This window comes from Danio aesculapii, chromosome 9 (genome assembly GCF_903798145.1).
Source record: "Danio aesculapii chromosome 9, fDanAes4.1, whole genome shotgun sequence".
NCBI lineage: Eukaryota > Metazoa > Chordata > Actinopteri > Cypriniformes > Danionidae > Danio > Danio aesculapii.
The window spans coordinates 46,678,000-46,700,938 of record NC_079443.1 but is presented as its reverse complement, the minus strand read 5'-3'; the positions used below and the strand labels follow the sequence as shown (position 1 = coordinate 46,700,938).

General features: G+C 34.0%; 1 protein-coding gene across 1 annotated transcript in view; it reads right to left on the bottom strand.

Moving 5' to 3' along the window:
* The window catches only part of traf3ip1 (TNF receptor-associated factor 3 interacting protein 1), a 66,575-nt gene extending 45,631 nt beyond the window's left edge, over positions 1-20,944 (bottom strand). The window contains exons 1-2 of the mRNA XM_056466078.1: positions 20,842-20,944; positions 17,299-17,300 (exon numbers count right to left, since the gene is read on the bottom strand). Coding sequence (XP_056322053.1) covers positions 17,299-17,300; positions 20,842-20,944 — 105 coding nt within the window. The remainder of the gene's footprint in view (positions 1-17,298; positions 17,301-20,841) is intronic.
* Positions 20,945-22,939: the final 1,995 nt, after the last annotated feature.

Below are 22,939 nucleotides of genomic sequence, written 5' to 3'. Positions count from 1 at the left end.
AAAAAAAAAAACAAAATATAAAAAAAAAAATAGAAAGAATGTATGGAAGGCTATTGAGGCAAAAAGTAGCTAAACGAAATGCATCAACAAACACAACAGCCAATGAGGACACCGCAGTCCAGTTTCCTCCAGTCTTTCTTACTTCAAATGTGGCACCACAACTCCCATAATTCCACACTCAGTTCACAGCGTCATCAAACTACGCCTTTGTTTGTTGTGAATATGCGCCCTCTAGTGGCGAAACTACAATGTGAGACTGAAAAATATGCTGAATACAATACAACACATAACGACCCATATTGAATATATATATATATATTCAATAATTCAATTTATAGTGATAATGTGATAATGAACGTGCACAATATTGATATCCTGGGCACTTCAAAATATTGTGAGTACACTAAAATTGCTGGGTTCCACAATCGATTTAAGCTTGGACAACATAAAGGAATTAAGTAACTTATTAGTTTTTACAAGGTGGATTGAACATAAAACAATTAAATTGCCCAAAAAGAAAAAATCATCCTAATGCATACTTGAGGACACCGCAGTCCATAGTTTCCGCCAGCTTCTTCTTTCCTCAAATGTGGCACCACACTCCCATGATTGGCACACAATCACAGCGCCAATCAAACTTAGCCTTTGTTTGTTGTGAATATGCACCCTCTAGTGGCGAAAACTACAATGTGAGACTGAAAAATAAGCTGAATACAATACAACACAATGCATGATGACCCATATCAAACAATAGAACTACTGAAATTAACTACAAAATAAAATGAGAATGAGTCCACAGTTTCCTCCAGTCTTTTTTGTCCTCAAACGTGGCACCATAATTCCACACGCAGACATGGTGTCATCCAACTACGCCTTTGTTTGTTGTAAATATGTGCCCTCTAGTGGTAAAAATTACAATGCGAGACTGAAAAATAAGCCAAATACAATACAACACATAATGACCCATATATAAATTCAATAAATCAATTTATAGGAATAATGAACGTGCCGAAACAAATTTCTTACTGTTTTTTTATGGGCCAACTTAATTCAAGTTTAATCCACATTAATTGGTTAAAGCAATTATGTAACATAATCGATTATTGTTAGGACAACATGAAGGAATAGTGTGGGTATTTTTTTTACATACAGTATAATACCATATATTGAGATAAAAGCTTCAGGAATTAAGCGCAAAAAGAAAATTTACTTCCGAAAGAAGCCTTGTTTATAATGGAAGCTTTATGTCAATATTAGCTTATTGACAGCAACGGAAAAACCACTAACTAGTATCAGGTTGCTCCACTTTTTTTTCCCTTCAGAACTGCTTACATTTTTTGTGGCATGTGGATTTTACTTCATACTGACATGAAGGCATCACAGAGAAGCTCAGATTTGTCTGGTGGACATCCATGATGTGAATCTCCCCTCTAAAAGTGCTCTACTGGATTGAGGATCTGGTGACTGTGGAGGTCACTGAAGTTTTGTGCACTTTTTTCTGTTCAAGAAAGCAGTTTAGGATGATTTGAGCTTTGTGATTTGGTGTGTTGACCTGCTGGAGGTAGCATCAAATGATGGGTACACTGTGGTCATAAAGGGATGGACAAGGTCAGCAATAATATTTAGGTGGACGTTAGACTTTAAACTGCTCTGGTACTAAAATGCTAAAGATATATCATGTTAAGCAAGCTATAAATATGTAGTTTCTGAAGTACTTAAATCAGCCTGTCTGGCACAAACAACCATGCCATGTAAACAAATAAAATACAATAATAAAAAAGATCTGTCTGGTTTGTGGAAGCTGCATGCACTAGACTGAGAAGCTACTGTGGCTCTTTATTAAATAAATTAAATTGTAATTTAGAGAGGACAACAAGACACTAATGACGTTTAGTTGATGTACAGTAGTGATCAGAAGCAAAAAAACAAACAGTGTTTCAGACAGTTTTGGAAAGACATATAGATAATCTAAAGTAAAGCAGTAATCTAAAATAATTACGAATCTACAATATTTACTCTGGTTTTCACTGCAATATATGACAAAAAAGAAGACACAACATTGTGCTAATGAGCAGATTATCACCACTAATTGGAGTGAACTTGACATTGCAAGAATCTATGTCAGCAAAAAAATAAATAAATAAAAAAAGTGCTGACAAAGCGTGGAATATTATAAAGCATGTGAGCTTATAGGTAGTCTTTCTTCACTGGCACCAAAATTAAAGCTTGCAACAAAACAACAAACAACATACATTTAATACATACTAATAATAATAATTAAAAAAATGAATACAATAAAAAACATTTATTAAAAAAAATTCTATTAAATATTGTGTTTAACACATCAAATCAATAATGAAACATCTCATTTTGGTGCATAAAACTGAATTTACAAAAGAGACTATATATGCACAGAATGTATTAAATTCAAGTAAAGTTTCCAAATATATTTTTAATTAAATCATTTTAGATTAGATTAGATTGTACTTTATTGTCATTACACAAGTACAAGGCAACGAAATGCAGTTTAGGTCTAACCAGGAGTGCAATAGCACAGTATAGGTATAAGTTTTAAAGTGCAATTACAGAAAAACTATGGTGATATTTCCAGATGGATGTACTGTGAACATTATATACAGGTTGTAATAACTATGAACAGAGATTTACAATAGATAAATATATGTACAGGTTGCTAGTAATAATCAGAGATATGCAGATTGATATGAACTGATTGTTAGGTTTTGCTTACAAATATGAAGTAAAATGACAATTAATCAGTATTTTGGGGCATTTCTTTATGCCATCAAATAGTTCTTGATCTTAAAATACCTGATAAAGTAGTTGGAATTTAAAGTATTGTTAAATGACTGATAATGTTGTGGTTGTCATTTTAAAAGTGTAATAGTTATCATTTTTGGCTAATAAAATAATGAAATTCAAAAGGACACACTAATGTACTTATGATAGATTGACAAATTAACAGAAACAACAACACAACAAACAACAAAACATCAGGATACCACACTATAAAAATGTATTATGATCATTAAACAGCATGTTTAGAATATTAGCTGGTTTATGTTGGAAACTTGCTTTAGTTTGTTTGTTTGGTTGATAATTTAAGAAACTTCTGAATGGAGAAAGATGCTTTTCGGCCCAAGAGGCACAACCTCAAGTGTGGTCATAAAGAGATGGACATGGTCAGCAATAATACTCAGGTAGGCTTTAGCCTTTAAACTGCTCTGGTGCTAAAATGCTTAAGATGTGCCATTAAATATATCGTTTCTAAATTACTTAAGCCAAGTATTCAGTATTTTGGTGCTCCTTTTTATGTCAACAAATGATTCTTGATCTTAAAATGCCTGAAAAAATGTTTAGGCATTTAAATTATTGTTATAATGACTGATATTGATTGTGGTTGTCACTGTAAAAGTATGATAGCTATTAATGTTCAGAGCCAATAAAATAGTAAAATTCAAAAGGACACACTAATGTATTGACTTTCTCAGAGATGGGTTGCGGCTGGAAGGGCATCTGCTGCGTAAAACATGTGCTGGATAAGTTGGCGGTTCATTCCACTGTGACCCCAGATTAGTTAAGGGACTAAGCCGAAAAGAAAATGAATGAATGAATAATGTATTGACATAAATTAATAAAAACACAACAACAAAATCAGTACACCACACTATAAAAATATATTCTGATCATTAAAGAGCATGTTCAGAATATTAGCTGGTTTTATGTTGGAAACTTGTTATAGTTTCTTTATTTAGTTGATGACTTAATAAACTTCTGAATGGAGAAAGATGCTTTCGGCCCAAGAGGCACGACATCAAGTGTGGTCATAAAGAGATGGACATGGTCAGCAATAATACTCAGGTAGGCTTTAGTCTTTAAACTGCTCTGGTGCTAAAATGCTCAAGATGTGCCATAAAATATATCGATTCTGAAATACTTAAACCAATTATTCAGTATTTTGGTGCTCCTTTTTTTATAATTATTTTTTAGGGTTTTTTGACCATTATTATAATAGGACAGTAGAGATTTCAGACAGGAAAGCATTGGGAGCAGACAGAGGGGAAGGATCGGCAAAGGACCTCGAGCTGGGAATCGAACTCGGGTCGCCGTGAGCACGTCGGTGCTATATGTCAACGCACAATACCACTAGGCTATTGGCACCGACTGGTGCTCCTTTTTATTTCATACTTTTATTTCATACTCCTTTTTATTTTTATTTTTATTTTAAAGGCTTTAGCCTTTAAACTGCTCTGGTGCTAAAATGCTCAAGATGTGCCATTAAATATATCGTTTCTGAAATACTTAAACCAAGTATTCAGTATTTTGGTGCTCCTTTTTATGTCAACAAATGATTCTTGATCTTAAAATGTCTGATAAAAGTTTTACGCATTTAAATTATTGTTATAATGACTGATATTATTGTGGTTATCACTGTAAAAGTATGATAGCTATTATGTTCAGCCAATAAAATAATAAAATTCAAAAGGACACACTAATGTATTGACATAAATTAATAAAAACACCAACAACAACATCAGTATAGCACACTATAAAATTGTACTATGAACATTAAACAGCATGTTCAGAATAGTAGCTGGTTTTATGCTGCTTCTATGTTTTAGTCTGTTTATTTGGTTAACGATTTAATAAACTTCTGAATGGAGAAAGATGCTTTTCAATCCCAGAAACACGACCTCTAGTGTGTGTCTGCAGAGACTGACGTGGCATCTTGAAGCATGACAAATTGCTTCAGAATCTTGGTTTATGAGAACAGATGAGTCCCTGGAGCTTAAGTCCAGCTCTCTCTCTCAGTATGTGTGTGTGTGTGTGTTTGTGCGTGTGTGTGTGTGTGTGTATTTAATCCTCAGCTTTCCTAACCTACACTGGACAGATAGGACATTTGCTGGGTTCAGCACATTTATTATCCTGTTTTTTTCATCTTTTTCTCTTGACTCGTCTCCTCCTCTGCCTATTTTCCTCGCCTCAGCGGCCGCGCTGCTCACAACAGATGCCTATCACTGTACTCCTAATTCAAGGCCAGGTCAGTTTCTCCAATATCCATGGGGCTGGGTGCGTGTACATGCCTGAGTGGATTAGCTGGTGAATTTTACAGCCGGTGATTGGGATATTAACTGCTCTGAAGGCGACTGTGATGGACAGGCAGGAGCATCTGAAACATGACTGGGGGATACGAAGTGAAAACAGACACTGAATAACTGCTTAACTGTTTGCTCAAAAGTAAAAAAGAAATAAAGAAATAAAAAACTATAATAATAACACAAACTAAAAGAGCAAAAATTATATGCAAAAAAAGGACCCAATGAAACAGAAGGAAATGAAAAACTCAAACGGATTAAAAACAAATAAAAATAATTGATTAGTATGAGAGAACTTGAAAGAGAATGAAAAGAATGAGAAAATACTAAAGGAAAAATAAAATAAATTAAAAAAAACAAAGAACAAATGAACTAATAAAAGTGCAACGGGAAAAAAGAAAGAAAGAAAGAAAGAAAGAATTAACAAATTAAGGAAAGAAGACAAAAGAAAAGGAGAAACTATATGACAAACCTGTAATTTTTCTTTTTCTTTATCTCTATTGCACTAATAAAAAGTTAATATACTTAATTATAATTTCTTAATTATACTTTCTCTTTTACTTTTCTTTAGTCTTCTTTTCTTAATTCTGTTAGTTTTGTTAAAGGGTGAAAATTATTAACGAAATTAAGGAAAGAAGACAAAAGAAATAAGACAAAGTACATGACAAACCTGCAATCTTTCTTTCTTTTTTTATTTTTTTATTCTTAACTTATTAGTGCAATGGAACGGACAAACAGATAGACAGCTGGATGAACAAATAAAAAAATCTAATGTAATTAAGGAAAGAATAAAAAAGTAAAAAAGAGAAAGTATATGAAAACCTATAATGTATCCATCTTCCTTTCTGTCTTTCTTTTTCTATTGCACTAATAAAAAGTTAAAAATAATAATAAAAAGAAAGAAAGAAAGAAAGAAAGAAAGAAAGAAAGAAGAAAGAAAGAAAGGTAAAAAGAACTAATGAAATTAAGGAAAGACAAAAGAAGAAAAAAAAGAATGTATATGAAAAAAACCTGTAATCAATCTTTCTTTCATTCTATTGCACTAATAAGAAAGAAAGAAAGAAAGAAAGAAAGAAAAAAGAAAGGAATGACCAAAATCAAGACAAAAGTGTTAAACCTGTAATCAATCTTTACTTCTTTCTTTCTTTCAAGAAAGAAAAGAAAGAAAGAAAAAAAGATTGAAGGAAGAAAGAAAGAAGAAAGAAAAAAAGATGGAAGGAAAGAAGGAAGGAAGGAAGGAAGGAAGGAAGGAAAGGAAGGAAGGAAGAAAGAGAAAGAAGGAAGGAAGGAAGGAAGGAAATAAAGAACGAATGAACGAAAGAAAGAACGAACGAAAGAAAAAAGGAAAGAAAAAGAAAGAAAGAAAGGAAGGAAGGAAGGAAGGAAGGAAGGAAGGAAGGAAAGAAAGAAAGAAAGAAAGAAAGAAAGAAAGAAGGAACGAAAGAAAGAACGAAGGAACGAAAGAAAGAAAGAAAGAAAGAAAGAAAGAAAGAAAGAAAGAAAGAAAGAAGCAACAATGGGTAAAACTGAAATTAAGGAAAGAAGAGAAAGGCTTTTGGGGCCCAAAGTATTTTAACAAAATGAATGAAACACAACAGCCAATAAAACTGCTCTGTTTGAGACTACATTTGCATATGTGGTGCAATGACTCATTGGAATATATGTATACAAACACATGATGTCATATTTTTTTTTATAAAGGGGTGTCATATTGATTAATTTGCAATAAACCCAAATAAGCCAAAAATACAAAATATGTTAATTAGTTCATCACCGACACTTTTCTCAGTAAAGGTATTTTTGTTGAGCAGATCAAAAACAATCTAAAGTGAAAGCATCAGCATTTTTTGTGAACAGCCTGAATAACTGCATTTCCAGTTTGCTGCCACACACATTAGAGGACCCTATAGAAATGCATGTGACATTGCTGTGTGTGTTCATACAGCATAATAAAGTGAGGAGAGCGATGGTGATCTTCCCCAGATACAGCATTATCAGAGCGCAAACGTCCCATTCACTCCATCAGAGAAGCTTCATTTCCTCCAGTCTGCTGGCTGAGCAGAAAACGCTCCTCCACATGTCATCTGCTGAACCACTGGAGAGGCTTTCATTGATGCTCGAGACAGCGGCATTCAAACTACATCCCTGATGCTGAAGCTTACTAACTTTACTCTGTTAGAATCTCCAAGAAATATACTTTTTTAAAGAAAGTAGTTAATCAGGTGTCTTGGTACTGCCATAATTTATATATATTATAATAATAAATATTCTCTCATTCACACAGATACACACACACACGTTTGTTTTTGTGAAAAGTGGGTACATTACATAGGTTTCCATTCATTTTATGCAGCACAAACCGTATATTGTATTGGCCTCACCCCACCCTACTCCTAAACCCAACCATCACAGGAGACAGTGTGCAGCTTTACTCTCTGATTAAACTCATCCTGTGGGATTTATAAGCATTTTGAGAAATGAGGACGTCACCAATGTCCTCATATTTCACCTCGTTTTTGTAATACCTGTGTCATACCAATGTCATCATACAGATTTGAGTCCTGATATGTCACAAAAACACGCGCACGCGCACACGCACGCACGCACGCACACACACACAAATAAATGCATAAATACACAGACTAATGACAAATATATTAATGTTTATCATTCATGGCTCATATTCTCAGAATAAATTAGAAAACGATGTTTTATTCTCAGTTCAGGTTTTCAGGTTTTTTTTATTCTTTTTTTAAATTATTTTACATATTTTTATTGCAGTTAGTTCCTAAGGCAACATTTCTAAAATGGAGTGAATAAATGTAATACTTCATTTAAAAACAAAAGAATTAAACAACACTAATTTGCCAATTATTTGGCTCAACTTGGGCAATCATTAATACTATTTAATGCTTTGTTTGAGATTTTTAATAGTAAAATTAACATAAAATGTGTTAATATACTTTTTCCATTTGTTTGACTTTTTAATAGTTCTGTTTAGCTTATGTTATTCTATTTTATTTTATTTTATTTTATCAGTAGTTATTTACCAAGTGAACATTCACATGGGCTGATAAAATTAACTACTTAAATTAAAAACAACATAATTAAATAACAAATTGATGAAAATTAATACATTATTGAAATGAAATTAAATAGATGGGGGGATGCAGTGGCGCAGTAGGTAGTGCTGTCGCCTCACAGCAAGCTGGTTCGAGCCTCGGCTGGGTCAGTTGGCGTTTCTGTGTGGAGTTCGCATGTTGTCCCTGCTTTCGCGTGAGTTTCCCCCACAGCCCAAAGACATGTGGTACAGGTGAATTGGGAAGGCTAAATTGCCCGTAGTGTATGAGTGTGTATGGATGTTTCCTAGAGATGGGTTGCTGGAAGGGCATCCGCTGCGCAAAACATGTGCTGGACAAGTTGGCGGTTTATTCCGCTGTGGCGACACAGGATTAATAAAGGGACTAAGCCGAAAAGAATATGAATGAATGAATTAAATAGATAAAAACAATCTCAGTTTGGGCAATAATAAATAAAATAAATAAATAAAAGTAATATGCTTTTGCGATTTATTTGAACTTTTAATAGGTCTGTTTAGCTTGTCTATTCTATTAAATGTATTCATTTTATTAGTAGTTAGTTGTCAAGTCAGAGTTTACAAAATGGAATGATGAAAGGAAATAAAATTAAAAACAATATTATTCAACAACAAATCGATAAAAAGAAGGAATGAAATTAAATTAAATATATTTCTTAAAAATTCAGCTTGGGCAATTATTACAAATAAAATAAAATAAAATAAAATAAAATAAAATAAAATAAAATAAAATAAAATAAAATAAAATAAAATAAAATAAAATAAAATAAATAATTTAAAAAATAAATAAATAAAAAAACTATATTTAAACCTAATGTTAACTCCAACAATGCCATGTTTGTGATTTTTTTGTGTCAAAATCAACATCAAAATGTAATAATGTGATTTTGCCATTTGTTCTACTTCTTAATAGTTCTGTTTAGCTTTTTTTATTTTATTTTATTATTAGTTAGTTCCCAAGTCAACAATTACAAAATGGAATGAGAAAATGAATTACTTAAATTTAAAAACAACATAATTAAATATCAAATTGCTAAAAAAAAAATAATAATAATAATTAAATTAAACCAAATAAATAAATAAAAATTCCCAGCTTGGCCAATTAATAATAAAATAAAATAAAAATAAATAAAAATAAATAAAATAAAATAAAATAAAATAAAATAAAATAAAATAAAATAAAATAAAATAAAATAAAATAAAATAAAATAAAATAAAATAAAATAAAATAAAATAAAATAAAATCATTTTGGACCATTATTTAAACGCAATACAAACTCCACCAATGCAATGTTTGGTTTTTGACAACATAGCTTGTTTATTTTATTTTATTTTATTATTTTATTTTATTAGTAGTTAGTTCCCAAGTCAACATTTACAAAATGGAATGATAAAATGAAATACTTAAATTAAAAGCAATATTACTCAAAAACAAATTGATAGAAAATACATTTATTAAATTAAATAAAAAATAATAAAATAAAATAAAATAAAATAAAATAAAATAAAATAAAATTTCACAGCTTGGACAACTATTGAAACCTAATGCTAACTCCAACAAGGTTATGTATGCGATGTGTAATGTCACACTGTATCCTCACGGCCCATTCATTACCACCGCCGCAGTATCCATGAGTTGGTTTTTGATTTTTAATGTGAAAATCAACATTAAAATATATTAATATGATTTTGCCAATTGTTTACAAAACAACATTTACAAAATGGAATGATAAAATGAAATACTTCAAATAAACTAATAATAATAATAAAATAAAGTCCTCATCTTGGACTATTTAAACTTAATACTAGCTCCAACAAGGTTATGTATGCGATATGTAATGTCACACTATATCCTCACGTCCCATTCATTACAACCAATGCCGCAGTATCCATGAGTGACACAAAGCCCCTAAAGTTCCAAAGAAAACTCAAAACCAGCTCAACGTCAGGCTTCAACCGTGCTGAGAGACGCCGACGACACAATGCAGTCCAAACAGACCCGTGAGTGAGGGAATTACATTAGCAGATGACTTAAAGAGAATCGCGGGCTCCGTTTTTCAGCATCCGGCCCCAGATAAGAGGAACGAGACAAACTCACGAGTTTGACAAAGCCGCCTTAAGTTGGCAGGCCGCATTAGAGAGCTGAAAATGCCACTTCAGCAGGCCAGGATTTGCTTGGATGACAGGTCTCAGTTCTCAGGTCTCGGATCAGAATGTAAAAGGCAAACGGTGACTGCTTGGATAATACCTCCAAATGTACACCTCAGCGACTGCTGCCACACTTCATGCCTGGGTTTATACACATGGAAAAAATTATTCATTGGATTTCCTACTTTTTTAAGGTAAGTGGTTGCAAACAAATTTATATGGGCTGAATTTAAACAAACAAATTAAGTTTAACATTACTGAATTTAATTAGTTTGTTCAAATTAAGCCCTTATAATTGTTTGCAACTACTTGCCTTAAAACAAAATGATTAAATTCAAGTGAATCATTTTTTTCAGCACACACCGCCCAAATGATGCCCAATACAACACCTGCTTCTCAACTGCTGGACAAATACATGTGCTACAAAATACCAAAATGCCTACTCGGGGTACACAAAAAAGATTTTTTTTAAGTTGAGTAAACTTAAAATTTTAAAGCAACTGGTTGCAAAGAAATTGAGTTTATTTAACTTTAGTGGTTGAAGTGCCAAATAATTTTTTTAAGTAGACTGAAAAGGCATTAAGTTTAAGTCAAATGTACTGTAACTTAAGTAAATGGACTTTAAGTCGATTTAACTCAATTTTAAAAAATAATTATTTGGCAACCAATGAAGTTTAATTTTCAGCCAGCTGCTTTAAAATTTTCAATTAATTCAACTTTTTCTTTAAATTGTATGTACAGGAATTATGAAGGTAAAAATACACTGTAAAACCCAAAAAGTTAAGGTAACTTAAACCATTTGAGGAAACTGATTGCAACAAACCATTTAGGTTCAAAAACTAATCCTAATGAGTACTGTGAAGTTAATACATTTGAGTAAACAAAGTAATTTGAGCACAGTAAAACCCAATAAATGAAGAGAACTAAAACCAACAGAGTACTGTAAAACTCAATAAGGCAACTCAAATCGTTTGAGGACATTGATTGCTACAAACCATTTGAGTTAAAAAAAACTAATTTATTTAAGTACCGTGAACTTACTCCATTTAAGTAATGAGGTATTTAATTAACTCATTAGATTCAACACTGAGTTCAAAACTCTTTTCAAATGAGTAGAATTAACTTTCTGTAAATTTTGAGTTAACTGCACTCATTTCATTTGATAAAGTTGGGTTTATAAGTTTAAGACCTTTTTAAAGAATTTTTCCATACATTTAAAGGACTCATCACCATTTGTCAGTGACTCTACACAGCAATTTACTATAGTTGAAGTCAAAATTATTAGCCTTTCATTTCAAATTATTATTTTTTAAATATATATACATTTTTGAGTTTTGCTTAACAGATTTTTTTCTTTTATTGGTTGTTTTAATAACAAATTTTTAATAACTGATTCCTTTTTTTACTTATTTTGTAAGATACTAGTATGCAGCTTGCACTGCTATTTAAAGACTTAACTAGGCTATAATGTTAACTAGGCAAGTTATTGCATGACAATCATTTGTTCTGTAGACAAAAAAATATTCTTACAGAATATTAAAGAGCCCATATTATACATGAAATAGGGTCATATGTAGGTTGTAAGGGTCTCCAACAACAGTCTAATATGCATGCAAGGTCAAAAAACACTTTGATGGTCTTATAATCTGCATTTATTTTTACCTAATTATCCCAACGACTCCCATATGAATCGTTCAGCGATTCATTTGTTCCCAACCCCCTCCTCAGCGCGAAGCTAATCTGCGCTGATTGGACCGATGACAGCCTGCTGCGATTGGTCGACAGTGACAGGCTTCAGCACGAGACAGAGTGAAATGCCCAGCTGGTAATCAACTATATAAAAGTAGTCACAGTGCATACACGCTTCATAGTGTAAGGCTTTTTTTCACACACACACACACACACAAACACACCCCCCTCCTCAGAAGAACTGGGGAGATCGACGCGAGTCTCCTAGCCACTTTACCTGCTCTTTCTCTCTCTCTCTCTCTCTCTCTCACACACACACACACACACACACACACACACACACACACACACACACACACACACACACACACACACACACACACACACACACACACACACACACACACACACACACACACACACACACACACACACACACAAAACGCTCCTCAGAAGAACTAGGGAGAGCGACGCGAGTCTCCTGTCTCTAGGCGTCACACACTCGACCTGCTCTTTTTCTCACTTTCTCACACACACACAAACACACACACATCATGTTCCTCCTCAGAACTAGGGAGATCGACACGAGTCTCCTGTCTCCTAGCTTACGATGGCCATAGCAACAACAAACGGCAGTGGAACGTGAGCTCACAAAAGCATTTAACGTTAAATCCGTAAACAAAGCGGCACGCGTCGCGTTTTTAACGTGGCTTACATGCGATATGAGAATATAAAGAGTAATTGTGTGTACTGTACCAGGTTAACAAGTAACAAAACACAATAAATACATAATTTGCAAGCTAGAGTAAACGAGGCAACAATTTTAATCGCACTTACTTACACTAGTGAATAAACCTCAACCGCTGACTCTTCACAGTTCACAACTCATCTTTGGGTAGAGACTGTCAATATTATCCATCTGAGCACAGCGTGACTTCATTCGACCGGCGGCGTCTGTGTGTGTGTGTCTAGTGTTTTTCTGTGTTAGTGGGCGGGGCCGCAGGTTTCAAATCTCCCTGGTTTGCGTGCGTAACTACTGGCGAGGCTTGTGTTTCGTGGCTGCGTCATTGCGAAACACCTAATGACTCGTTATCAAGACGACTCGTTTGAAGCACTATGAGTCGACTCTTTTATAGATGAATCAATAATTTTAAACACTGTACACTTACAGATTTAAGCCTTAGCTGGATATTTCACTTCACTTAGAGCTGTGTTACACACTTCATGGAAGGGCATTTTCAAAAACCCATAATATGGGCTCTTTAAAAATGTATTGTTGCTCTCAAACAAAAAACAAAAAGTTTGTTCTTCCATTTAATCTAAAGTACAGTGGGTACGAAAAGTATTCAAACCCTCCTAAAATTTGTCACTTTGCTATATTGCAGCCATTTTCTAAAATCATTTAACCTTATTTAATGATCATCAACAAGACAATGACCCTAAGCACACAGTTAAATTAACGAAGGAGTGGCTTCACAACAACTCTGTGACTGTTCTTGAATGGCCCAGCCAGAGCCCTGACTTAAACTTAATTGAGCATCTCTGGAGAGACCTAAAAAATGTCTGTCCACCAACATTTACCAAACAACCTGACAGAACTGGAGGGGATCTGCAAGGAGGAATGGCAGAGAATCCCCAAATCCAGGTGTGAAAAATTGTAGATCAAAAGAGTGCTTCTACTAAATACTGCAGCAAAGGGTCTGAATACTTAGGACCATGATATTTCAGTTGTTCCAAACCTTTACAAGTTTCTTTCTTTTCTTAAACACAAAGGAAGATAATGCAATAAAAAAATAAAAACCTGTAACCATTGACTACCATAGTATTTATTTGTCCTATGGAAGTCAATGTTCACAGGTTTTTATCTTCACATCAGTCAAGCTCACGTAATACCTTAAAAAAATATTTCAGATACCATGAGGAAATATTACCATAGCATTCCTTAAAATCACAATATTTAACATGTCTTTCTTCATTTCTTCACAAACAGTGTGTGAGTATTGATGTGTCTACTGCATAACACACTTTAAACTGATAAAACCAGAAACACACACAGAGTTAGAAGCACCAGCTGTGAAATATGCTACAACTTTTTTTAATAAATGAACAAAGTGTTGCAGGGTAGGCTAGCTGTAACATATACACACTTCTGTGTGTGTTCTTCAGCTCAACTTCTTGTATCACTGCAACTTTCTAAAGTAGGACAGTCTCATTACACACACCATCTAAGATGAAAACCTCAAAAAGTTCCTCAAGGCAGATTTGGGCAAATGAGACAAAACGTAGATCTCAAGACGACATTTGACAACTTTTATTACCTACCGAAGAAGGCAGATCATTAACTTTACATTTTACACGCTTTAGTTCTTCATATTAAAAAAAATATGACTGTGGGAGAAGAGAAAAAAAAACAGCATTTAAAATAATATTACCATTTTAAATTAGATTTCACACCTACCCAAAAGGAAATTCAAGTTAATTGGAACAACTTAAAATAATCATTCATACTTAGTTTAAAAAGTGTGTAAAACAAGAAAAAAGTTAAAGTTGCTGAAAGTGTTTCCATAACTTTAGACTTTGAATTTGACCAAGGCTCCCCAAAATACCACCTTAAAGGGCACCTATGATGAAAATCATCTTTTGTAAGCTGTTTGGACAGAACTGTGTGCAGGTATAGTGTGTCCACAGTGATATTGGGGTGATAAAAACACAATAAATATCTTTTTTTTAATTTCCTGACATTAAAATAGGATCCAAATCCCTCCCATTAAGAGGCCGACGGCAACGTGACGTAGAAGTGCGGTTTCCCTGCCCACCGACTTGAATGACAGCCACGTATTAACATGTCTCCATAGTAGCACGTATAATCATATCAACAAGACAGCATGTGCACAAAGCAACGAGATTAAAAGATCTGTTCAGCTCTCTGTGATCATCAATCATCATCAAATGTGATCAAGAATGAGTTTAAAATGTTTGTAATGAATTACAGCTATTTACTTCAGCTTTACTTTATCACCACAGTCGCATATCAGTACTATTATAAACGAAGACGCTTCAATCCAGGTTTGTGGACGTTAAATCAGGTTTATTTTGTACATTAACATAACAGACATCCATACAGCAGTGGATATTGATGTGTATTCTGTCACATTTATCATGCAAAAACATGCAAACTGTTTAGCATGATGTGTATGTGTGCATGTCCGCTGTGGGTTTGACTCATAGTCACTGAAAGGCTTGAATTAACTCCACATCAAATATATCAAATAATCATTGGGAAAGTTCTTACTGTAGTATTTCTCACAAACAGTTCATGAGATCCGCTTCCTTCATGTCTGTCACTGTGCTGTTTATCTGACGCAGCGAAGGGGGAGATTGAAGCACACTCTGACAGGCACGTGGGAACGGTGGGTGGGGAGAACTAGCATTAAAGGCACAGGCAACAAAAACAGCTACATTGTGTTCAGAGCAGAAAATACCAATATTCTGAAAGGTCTAATAAATAATCTGATGGGTGTTTTGAGCTGAAACTTTATAGACACATTGTGGAGAAAAAAAAGTCTTATCTTAAATCTTGAAAAAGGGGTAAAATAGGTGCCATTTAATATGACATGACTGACAGAGAAAGAGAGAAAACCCGGGAACAGAGAAGAGTAGATACAGAAAGAGGTAGATGCAGAAGAACATTTCCAACCACATTATGGTTAACCACATTAAAGTTTAATATTTCCAAAAATTCCTGCTAATCCTGCTATCCAATTTTTATGCCATTATCAAATTCTGAAAAATTCCAATGCATTTTAGGTGAAAATTCCACGATGCAGTTAACCTAATTAACCTAGTTAAGCCTTTTTAATTAACAGCAGCCAAACATGTGTCAGACTCCCAAAAAACTCTGGCTGTTAGCCAATGGACAAACCTAAAGCAAGAGCATTTCTTACACTGTTCTACAAAAAAGTTATAATTTTTATTATTACCATTATCTTTAAATTCTTATGTATTTGTATTTCTTGTATTGTTATTTTTATTTATTATTATTATTATTTTTAAAAGAAATCTTAACAGTAAAGATTTCTGCCGAATATATCACATTAAATGAAATAAATAAGTCCTCATTGCTTCAGTATTGCAACATGTAACATATATTTAAGTTCTATTTGTATAAATGAAACAAAATAAATTAGATTTTCTACACATAAAAAGCATATTAAATTCAAGTAAAGTGTATTTACTTGTAAATGCAATGTTTAAATTAAACTTTTGTTAAATTAACTAATCTCCCGTTACACCACATCCCAAAGGTTATCCTGCTGGAAGTAGAAATCAGAAGATGAGTACACTGTGGTCATAAATGGATAGACATGGTCAGCAATAATACTCAGGTAGGTTGTGGTGTTGACGTGATGCTCAATTGGTACTAATGAGCCCAAAGCATGCCAAGAAAATATCCCCCACACCATTACACCACCACCAGCCTGAACTGTTGATACAAGGCAGGATGGATCCATGATTTCATGTTGTTGTTGCCAAATTCGGACTCTATCATGCAAATGGAAATCGAGACCCATCAGACCAGGCATCCTTATTCCAATCTTCTATTGTCCAATTTTGCTGAGCCTGTGTGAATTGTAGCCTCAGTTTCCTGTTCTTAGCTGACAGGAGTGGCACCCGGTGTGGTCTTCTGCTGTTGTAGCCCACCCGCCTCAAGATTGGACATGTTGTGCGATCAGAGATGCTCTTCTGCATACCTCAGTTGTAACGAGTGGTTATTTGAGTCACTGTTGCCTTTTTATCAGCTCAGAGCAGTCTGGTCATTCTCCTTTGACATGCCTAAATGCATTGAGTTGCTGCCATGTGATTGCCTGACTTGCCTTAAGTAGTTGGACAGTATACCTAATAAAGTGGCCGGTGAGTGTGTACACGTTATATATGTTGTTATAAATATATAGATTGTTAATATTTTTATAAATATTATGGTTTTACACTCTTTTTTCATCAATGTTAAGCTGTTTTGACACAATCCACATTGTAAAAAAATCTTGCTTATCCTGACCTGTGCTTGATAAATATATAAACGAACAGGTAATCACACTAGAAACGGATTATATTTTAACTGACAAACTTATATTTCCCAGAGATGGGTTGCAGCTGGAAGGGCATCCGCTGCGTAAAGCATATGCTGGATAAGTTGGCGGTTCATTCCGCTGTGGCGACCCCGGATGAATGAATGATAAACTTATATTATACCTCTGACAAAAAGAAAAAAGGCTATAGAGGTTTGAAGAATAGTGACATTAAAAGATTTTAAATACGGTCTCTGTAAATAATCATAGTAAAACTGCACAACGGTCTGCTCAGAAGTGATCTTTGTTCTTCCTGTTTGTGGCTCATCACCATGGTGACCATCAGACAAAAACACACAGACGGACGGAGCCAGACATACACAGAAAAGAGTCTTGCTTGATTCCTGCAGCTAAACTAAGCTTCACAGAAACAGCCATCATTCATAAAATCTGTAGAAATCCATGAGAACTCCTGCAAGAAGAAACCGAATCGTGCATAAATCATAGACTAAAGCTCATACTGTAAAGAAAACACTGCTATTATAATGATTTTTTAATGTCTAAACCATATCAGTCACTATATTAAATGAATGAGTATATTTACAAGCTTACAAGGTATATTTACAAGGTAATACAGTGTTAATATGTTCCTTACCTACCTACTGTACGTACCTACATAAATAAATGGAATGGAATGAATGAATGGTGTATTTGCCAAGACAGATAACAGATTGGAATTTTACTCTTCAATGCACATCATAAAAAAAACATGATATCTGAAAATTACAATTAAATTAAATTACAAATGTATTAATTACATATATATATATATATATATATATATATATATATATATATATATATATATATATATATATATATACATACATACACACACACAAATGAAGTCATCCTGAATTATTAGCCTCCCTGTTTATTTTTTATTTCCCCCAATTTCTGTTAAAAGAGAGAAGATTTTTTCAACACATTTCTAAACATAATAGTTTTAATAACTCATTTCTAATAACTGATTTCTTTAATCTTTGCCATGATGACAGTAAATAATATTTGACTAGATATTTTTCAAGACCCTTTTATACAGCTTAAAGTGACATTTAAAGGCTTAACTAGGTTCATTAGGTTAACTAGGCAGGTTAGGGTAATTAGGCAAGTTATTGTATAATGATGGTTTGTTCTGTAGACTATGGGAAAAAAATATAGCTTAAAGGGGCTAATAATTTTGACCTTAAAATGGGTTTTTAAAAAATTAACCGAAATAATAATATTCTAACCGAAATAAAGCAAATAAGACTTTCTCCAGTAGAAAAAGTATTATCAGACATACAGTGAACATTTCCTTGCTCTGTTAAACATCATTTGGGAAATCAACAAAAAAAAAAAAAAATCAAAGGGGGGCTAATAATTCTGACTTAAACTGTATGAATGTATATATATATATATATATATATATATATATATATATATATATATATATATATATATATGTTATGCGCAAATAAAATTCATATGCATACTGAAACTCTTTAATATATTAAGCATTGGAATACAAGTGCGATTTTATTTTGCAGAGTAACCATAATATGATATAAATAATTAGGTAATAAATCCTATACACTCAAAAAATTATTATTACTGCTTGTTCAAACTACTTATTTAAAATGAGCTGAAAACAATACAATTCTGGAGATTTCTTTTGGAAACTTAATTGTTTTATGTTCAATCCACTTGTATTTGTTATGTCAATCCAATGGAGTCATGTTGGGACAACCTGAATGAACTGTGTGGAAACCTGCATTTTTTACAGTGTAGTAGTTTTACACTAAATAATCTTTAAGATCACAACTTGAACCCTCCAATATTTCCCAAGTCCTGTGGCTGAATACAATTTATTCCCTTTTTTCTCTATTTTTTCATAGTTTTAGCAAAGTACAGTGCCAAATCATCCAAAAGACTTTAAAAATGACAAGATTTCACCAGACAAAACCATAAAATAGCCTATTTTCATTTAAATTGGTCATAAATACTGTATCGCACGTGTGGTTTCAATATGAAGTATTCGTGAAAATATAAAAATTTCTCTTTCAAGAATTACAGTTGAGCGACGCAGTGGCGTAGTAGGTAGTGCTATCGCCATACAGTAAGGAAGTCTCTGGTTCGAGCCTCGGCTGGGTCAGTTGCCGTTTCTGTGTGGAGTTCGCATGTTCTCCCTGCATTCACGTGGGTTTCCTCCGGGTGCTCCGGTTTCCCCCACAGTCCAAAGACCTGCAGTACAGGTGAATTGGGAAGGTTAAATTGTCCGTAGTGTATGAGTGTAAGTGAGTGTGAGCGAGTGTGTATGGATGTTTCCCAGAGAAGGGTTGCGGCTGGAAGGGCATCCGCAGCGTTAAATGTGCTGGATAAGTTGACGGTTCAATCCGCTGTGGCGACCCCAGATTAATAAAGGGACTAAGCCGAAAAGAAAATTAATGATTAAGAATTACAGTTCAAATTTTCTTTTTAATAGTATTTGTAAAACCTTGCAGCTTACATACAGTCAAATAGCACATAAGTACTGGGATAACAGTTTATAGCTTAGATATAACCACTGATGTTTATGGTAACGATTACAATTACCGTCATATGCATTTAACTTGATGCTCAAAAATGAAAGTTGTAGGCAGCAATTACATTATTAAACCAATAGGCGGCGACAACCAGCCATCAAAAAATATTCCACAGAATAATTCTTCAAAAATGATCCATCTAGCAATGAAACATCAAGTTTCATGATGGAATAACTGAATCATTAATTGAAAATGAGACTAAAAATAAATATGAATTGTACAAATTATAATGTTAGATTTATACATTTAGCGATATCAGCAACTGTAGCAGTAACAGTGAATTTTTCACAGTGCTGAATATTTTACTTTTATTTTTATTCAGCTGATCATTTCTTCATTTTATTTTAATAAAACTACAGCTTCTAAGTTCTGTTTGATAAAAGCAAAGGTTTCTTGCAGTACTGTTTAGTAATAAATTAGAAGCAAATTACATTTATCTCCTCTCCTTTTTGGCTGATCCGAAAAATGATCCGATTCTAAACTAAAAAACCATAATGTGATCAAAACAGTGAGATTTGTGATCCGTTACACCACTACTCTCAATTAATATCAACACACGCATAAAACAGAGTAATTCTTAGTCTGAATAGTATATAATTTGAGCATTGATCTAGCAATGTGTGTATCTGCAATGCTCATATCGCAGTATTCGAATATTTATTAAAGTTTAAAAGATAAAGATATTAAATATGACTCATTTTTGTATTATTTAGACAATGATGGCCATGTGATTGTTCAATTTCTGTACATGACTACTGTTAGACTCTCCAGAAAACCATTAAGCACGGTTTATGGGTTTGTTTTTGCTTGAAATTTGTATCATTTATGCAGATCCACAACATAGAATCAGCCGAATCAATTTGAAATAATGAAATCTTCCCAAATAGAGTTATTCAAATCATACACTTAACACAAACTATATTCGGATCACAATACACATTGCAGTAAAACGAAACATTGCAATGTCAGATCTTTCCAGCCCTGGTAATTACAGTTCAAAACAGTTCTTAAAAATAAATGTTAAATGAAATAAAAAGTGCTGCTAGTTTTCCAAAAGTGATCTGAGATGTCCATCAGGCCTGCTAAAGAGAAAGAGTTCTGACCTTTGCGCTCGGAGCGTTTCTTGCGCCGCCTCTTGAAGCGGGTGCGTATGAGGCAGTAATAGGCCCCCATGCAGTGAGCAGCGGCGTCCAGAACCAGCGCCATGGAGACCGGCAGATACCTGACTCAACTAAACTGTCCTGTTAGCGCTCGCTGGCTGTTTCTCAAGTGCTAGTGAAGGTGTGCAGCGGCAGACCCTTCCCTTCCCTCGCTCTACCACACACACATATACACATACACACGCGCACACACACATGCTCACCCCTCCCCTCCTCTAATACTCGGTGTGTGTGTGTGTGTGAGAGAGAGAGAGAGAGAGAGAGAGAGAGAGGGAGAGGGGGAGAGAGAGAGAGAGAACTCTAGTCTAATATCAACAGCAGCAAAGTATGTATTAGCCTATCAGAATCTCAGACTCAGGTAGTGCACAAAAATAATAAGAAAAAATAATGCAGCCCATCTGAATGAATGTACAGTTGTGTATTGTATTTCATTTTCTTATATTTTAATTTTTGTTCTCTTTCATTATATTGGTAATCCTCAAATTAGTCTATATTGTTTCTTATTTATATATGTATTCATCAGAATCCTAAAGGCTGGTTTATACTTCTGCGTCAAGTGATCGGCGTGACCCATGGTGTCTGCCTTGTGCGTAGCCGTGCACTTATACTTCTGTATGCTGTTTGTGTCGCTCTGCAGTAACACTTCAGAAACGCTAGCTGGCAGTGAGGTTAATATGTTCCTCTGTGTCGAGTTTCTTCGCGGGTGTTTTGTTTTTTCTGAACACTACTTAATGTACAAGCAGCTAAAACTCGCTCATTCAGAGGTGGGAACTGACGGACGTGCAACAACTTTAAATCTAAGGTAAACACAAAACAAAAGTCTGTTTCTGGAGCTACTTCACAGCACTCCACACTTGTAAACACTCGCTACAATGGCTTCGCACGGCTCTCGGTCCCGCCCACACTGGTTACAGCTAACAAGCCGACCAATCACAGAGCTTGCATTACGCGTCGTTGCGACGTGTAGTTACATATTCTGAGAGGTGTGCATCAGCGTCGGCCAAAGCGAGGGCTATGCGACCGTATGAAGGTTGCAGCAGAACATACACGTGCGCTTGACGCAGAAGTATAAATCAGTCCGCTGACTGCGTACGCACCACACAAAATGGATGATGCTTTTGTACTTGATGCATTCACCGTTGTGATATTCTTTAAAACGATGGGGGGGGGGGGGTCAAAAGAAACACATCGTAAAATCAGACAGATAAACAGAGAAGTAGGACATTTCTGGAACTACGTCATATCATTAATAACGTTCAAGATTTTAAAACTAATTATTTGTATTAAATTATTTTAATGATTATAAAGATTTTTATAATTATTAAAGACTTTTTTTTTATTCAAACTTTGATGCATCACTTGCTTTTTGCTCATATCTCGGACAGTTCCACCTTTTAAAGATTATTAACATATTAATTACAACAGAGCATTGATTACTCTACAAGTATATTTTTATTATGGCAAGAATAAAAGCAAAGTAACTAAAGACTTTTTTTATTTAACCCACTCAACATTTCACACATTACTGTCTGGCTAGTTTGTCCTCTACTGATATGCTAAAAAGGTAATAATGGTCTGACATTTCTGTCCATTACCACCAATAAAGCCTAACAAAATAAGACATCAGTATATTGTAAACTGCTAGGTTTAAATATTCTTTTCCAGTTATAAAAGAAATAATTTGTTAGTTCATTTTAGTTTTGTAAATAATAAATTGTTTTAAATTCCAAATTGTAATACATACATCATTAAACCTATGAATGGTGGAAAAAACTTATTCTGTAATTGTGTATTAACCTCACCTGGGTCTCCACTTTTGCCTCTCTTTTTGGTTTTAACAAATCCCTCAAGTTTTTCTAAACTTTTACAAAAATGTTCCTCCTTTCCCACGGCTGTTGCAATTTCTAGCCAAGAATTATTGGTCATCTGGTTATCCCTATGATCATGCATGGACGGATCATAAAGATGTCTGTACAGTCGTACGGTTTCATACAAAATCTCTTCAAAGTGATTCATATTCAACTCAAAACAAAAACGGCAC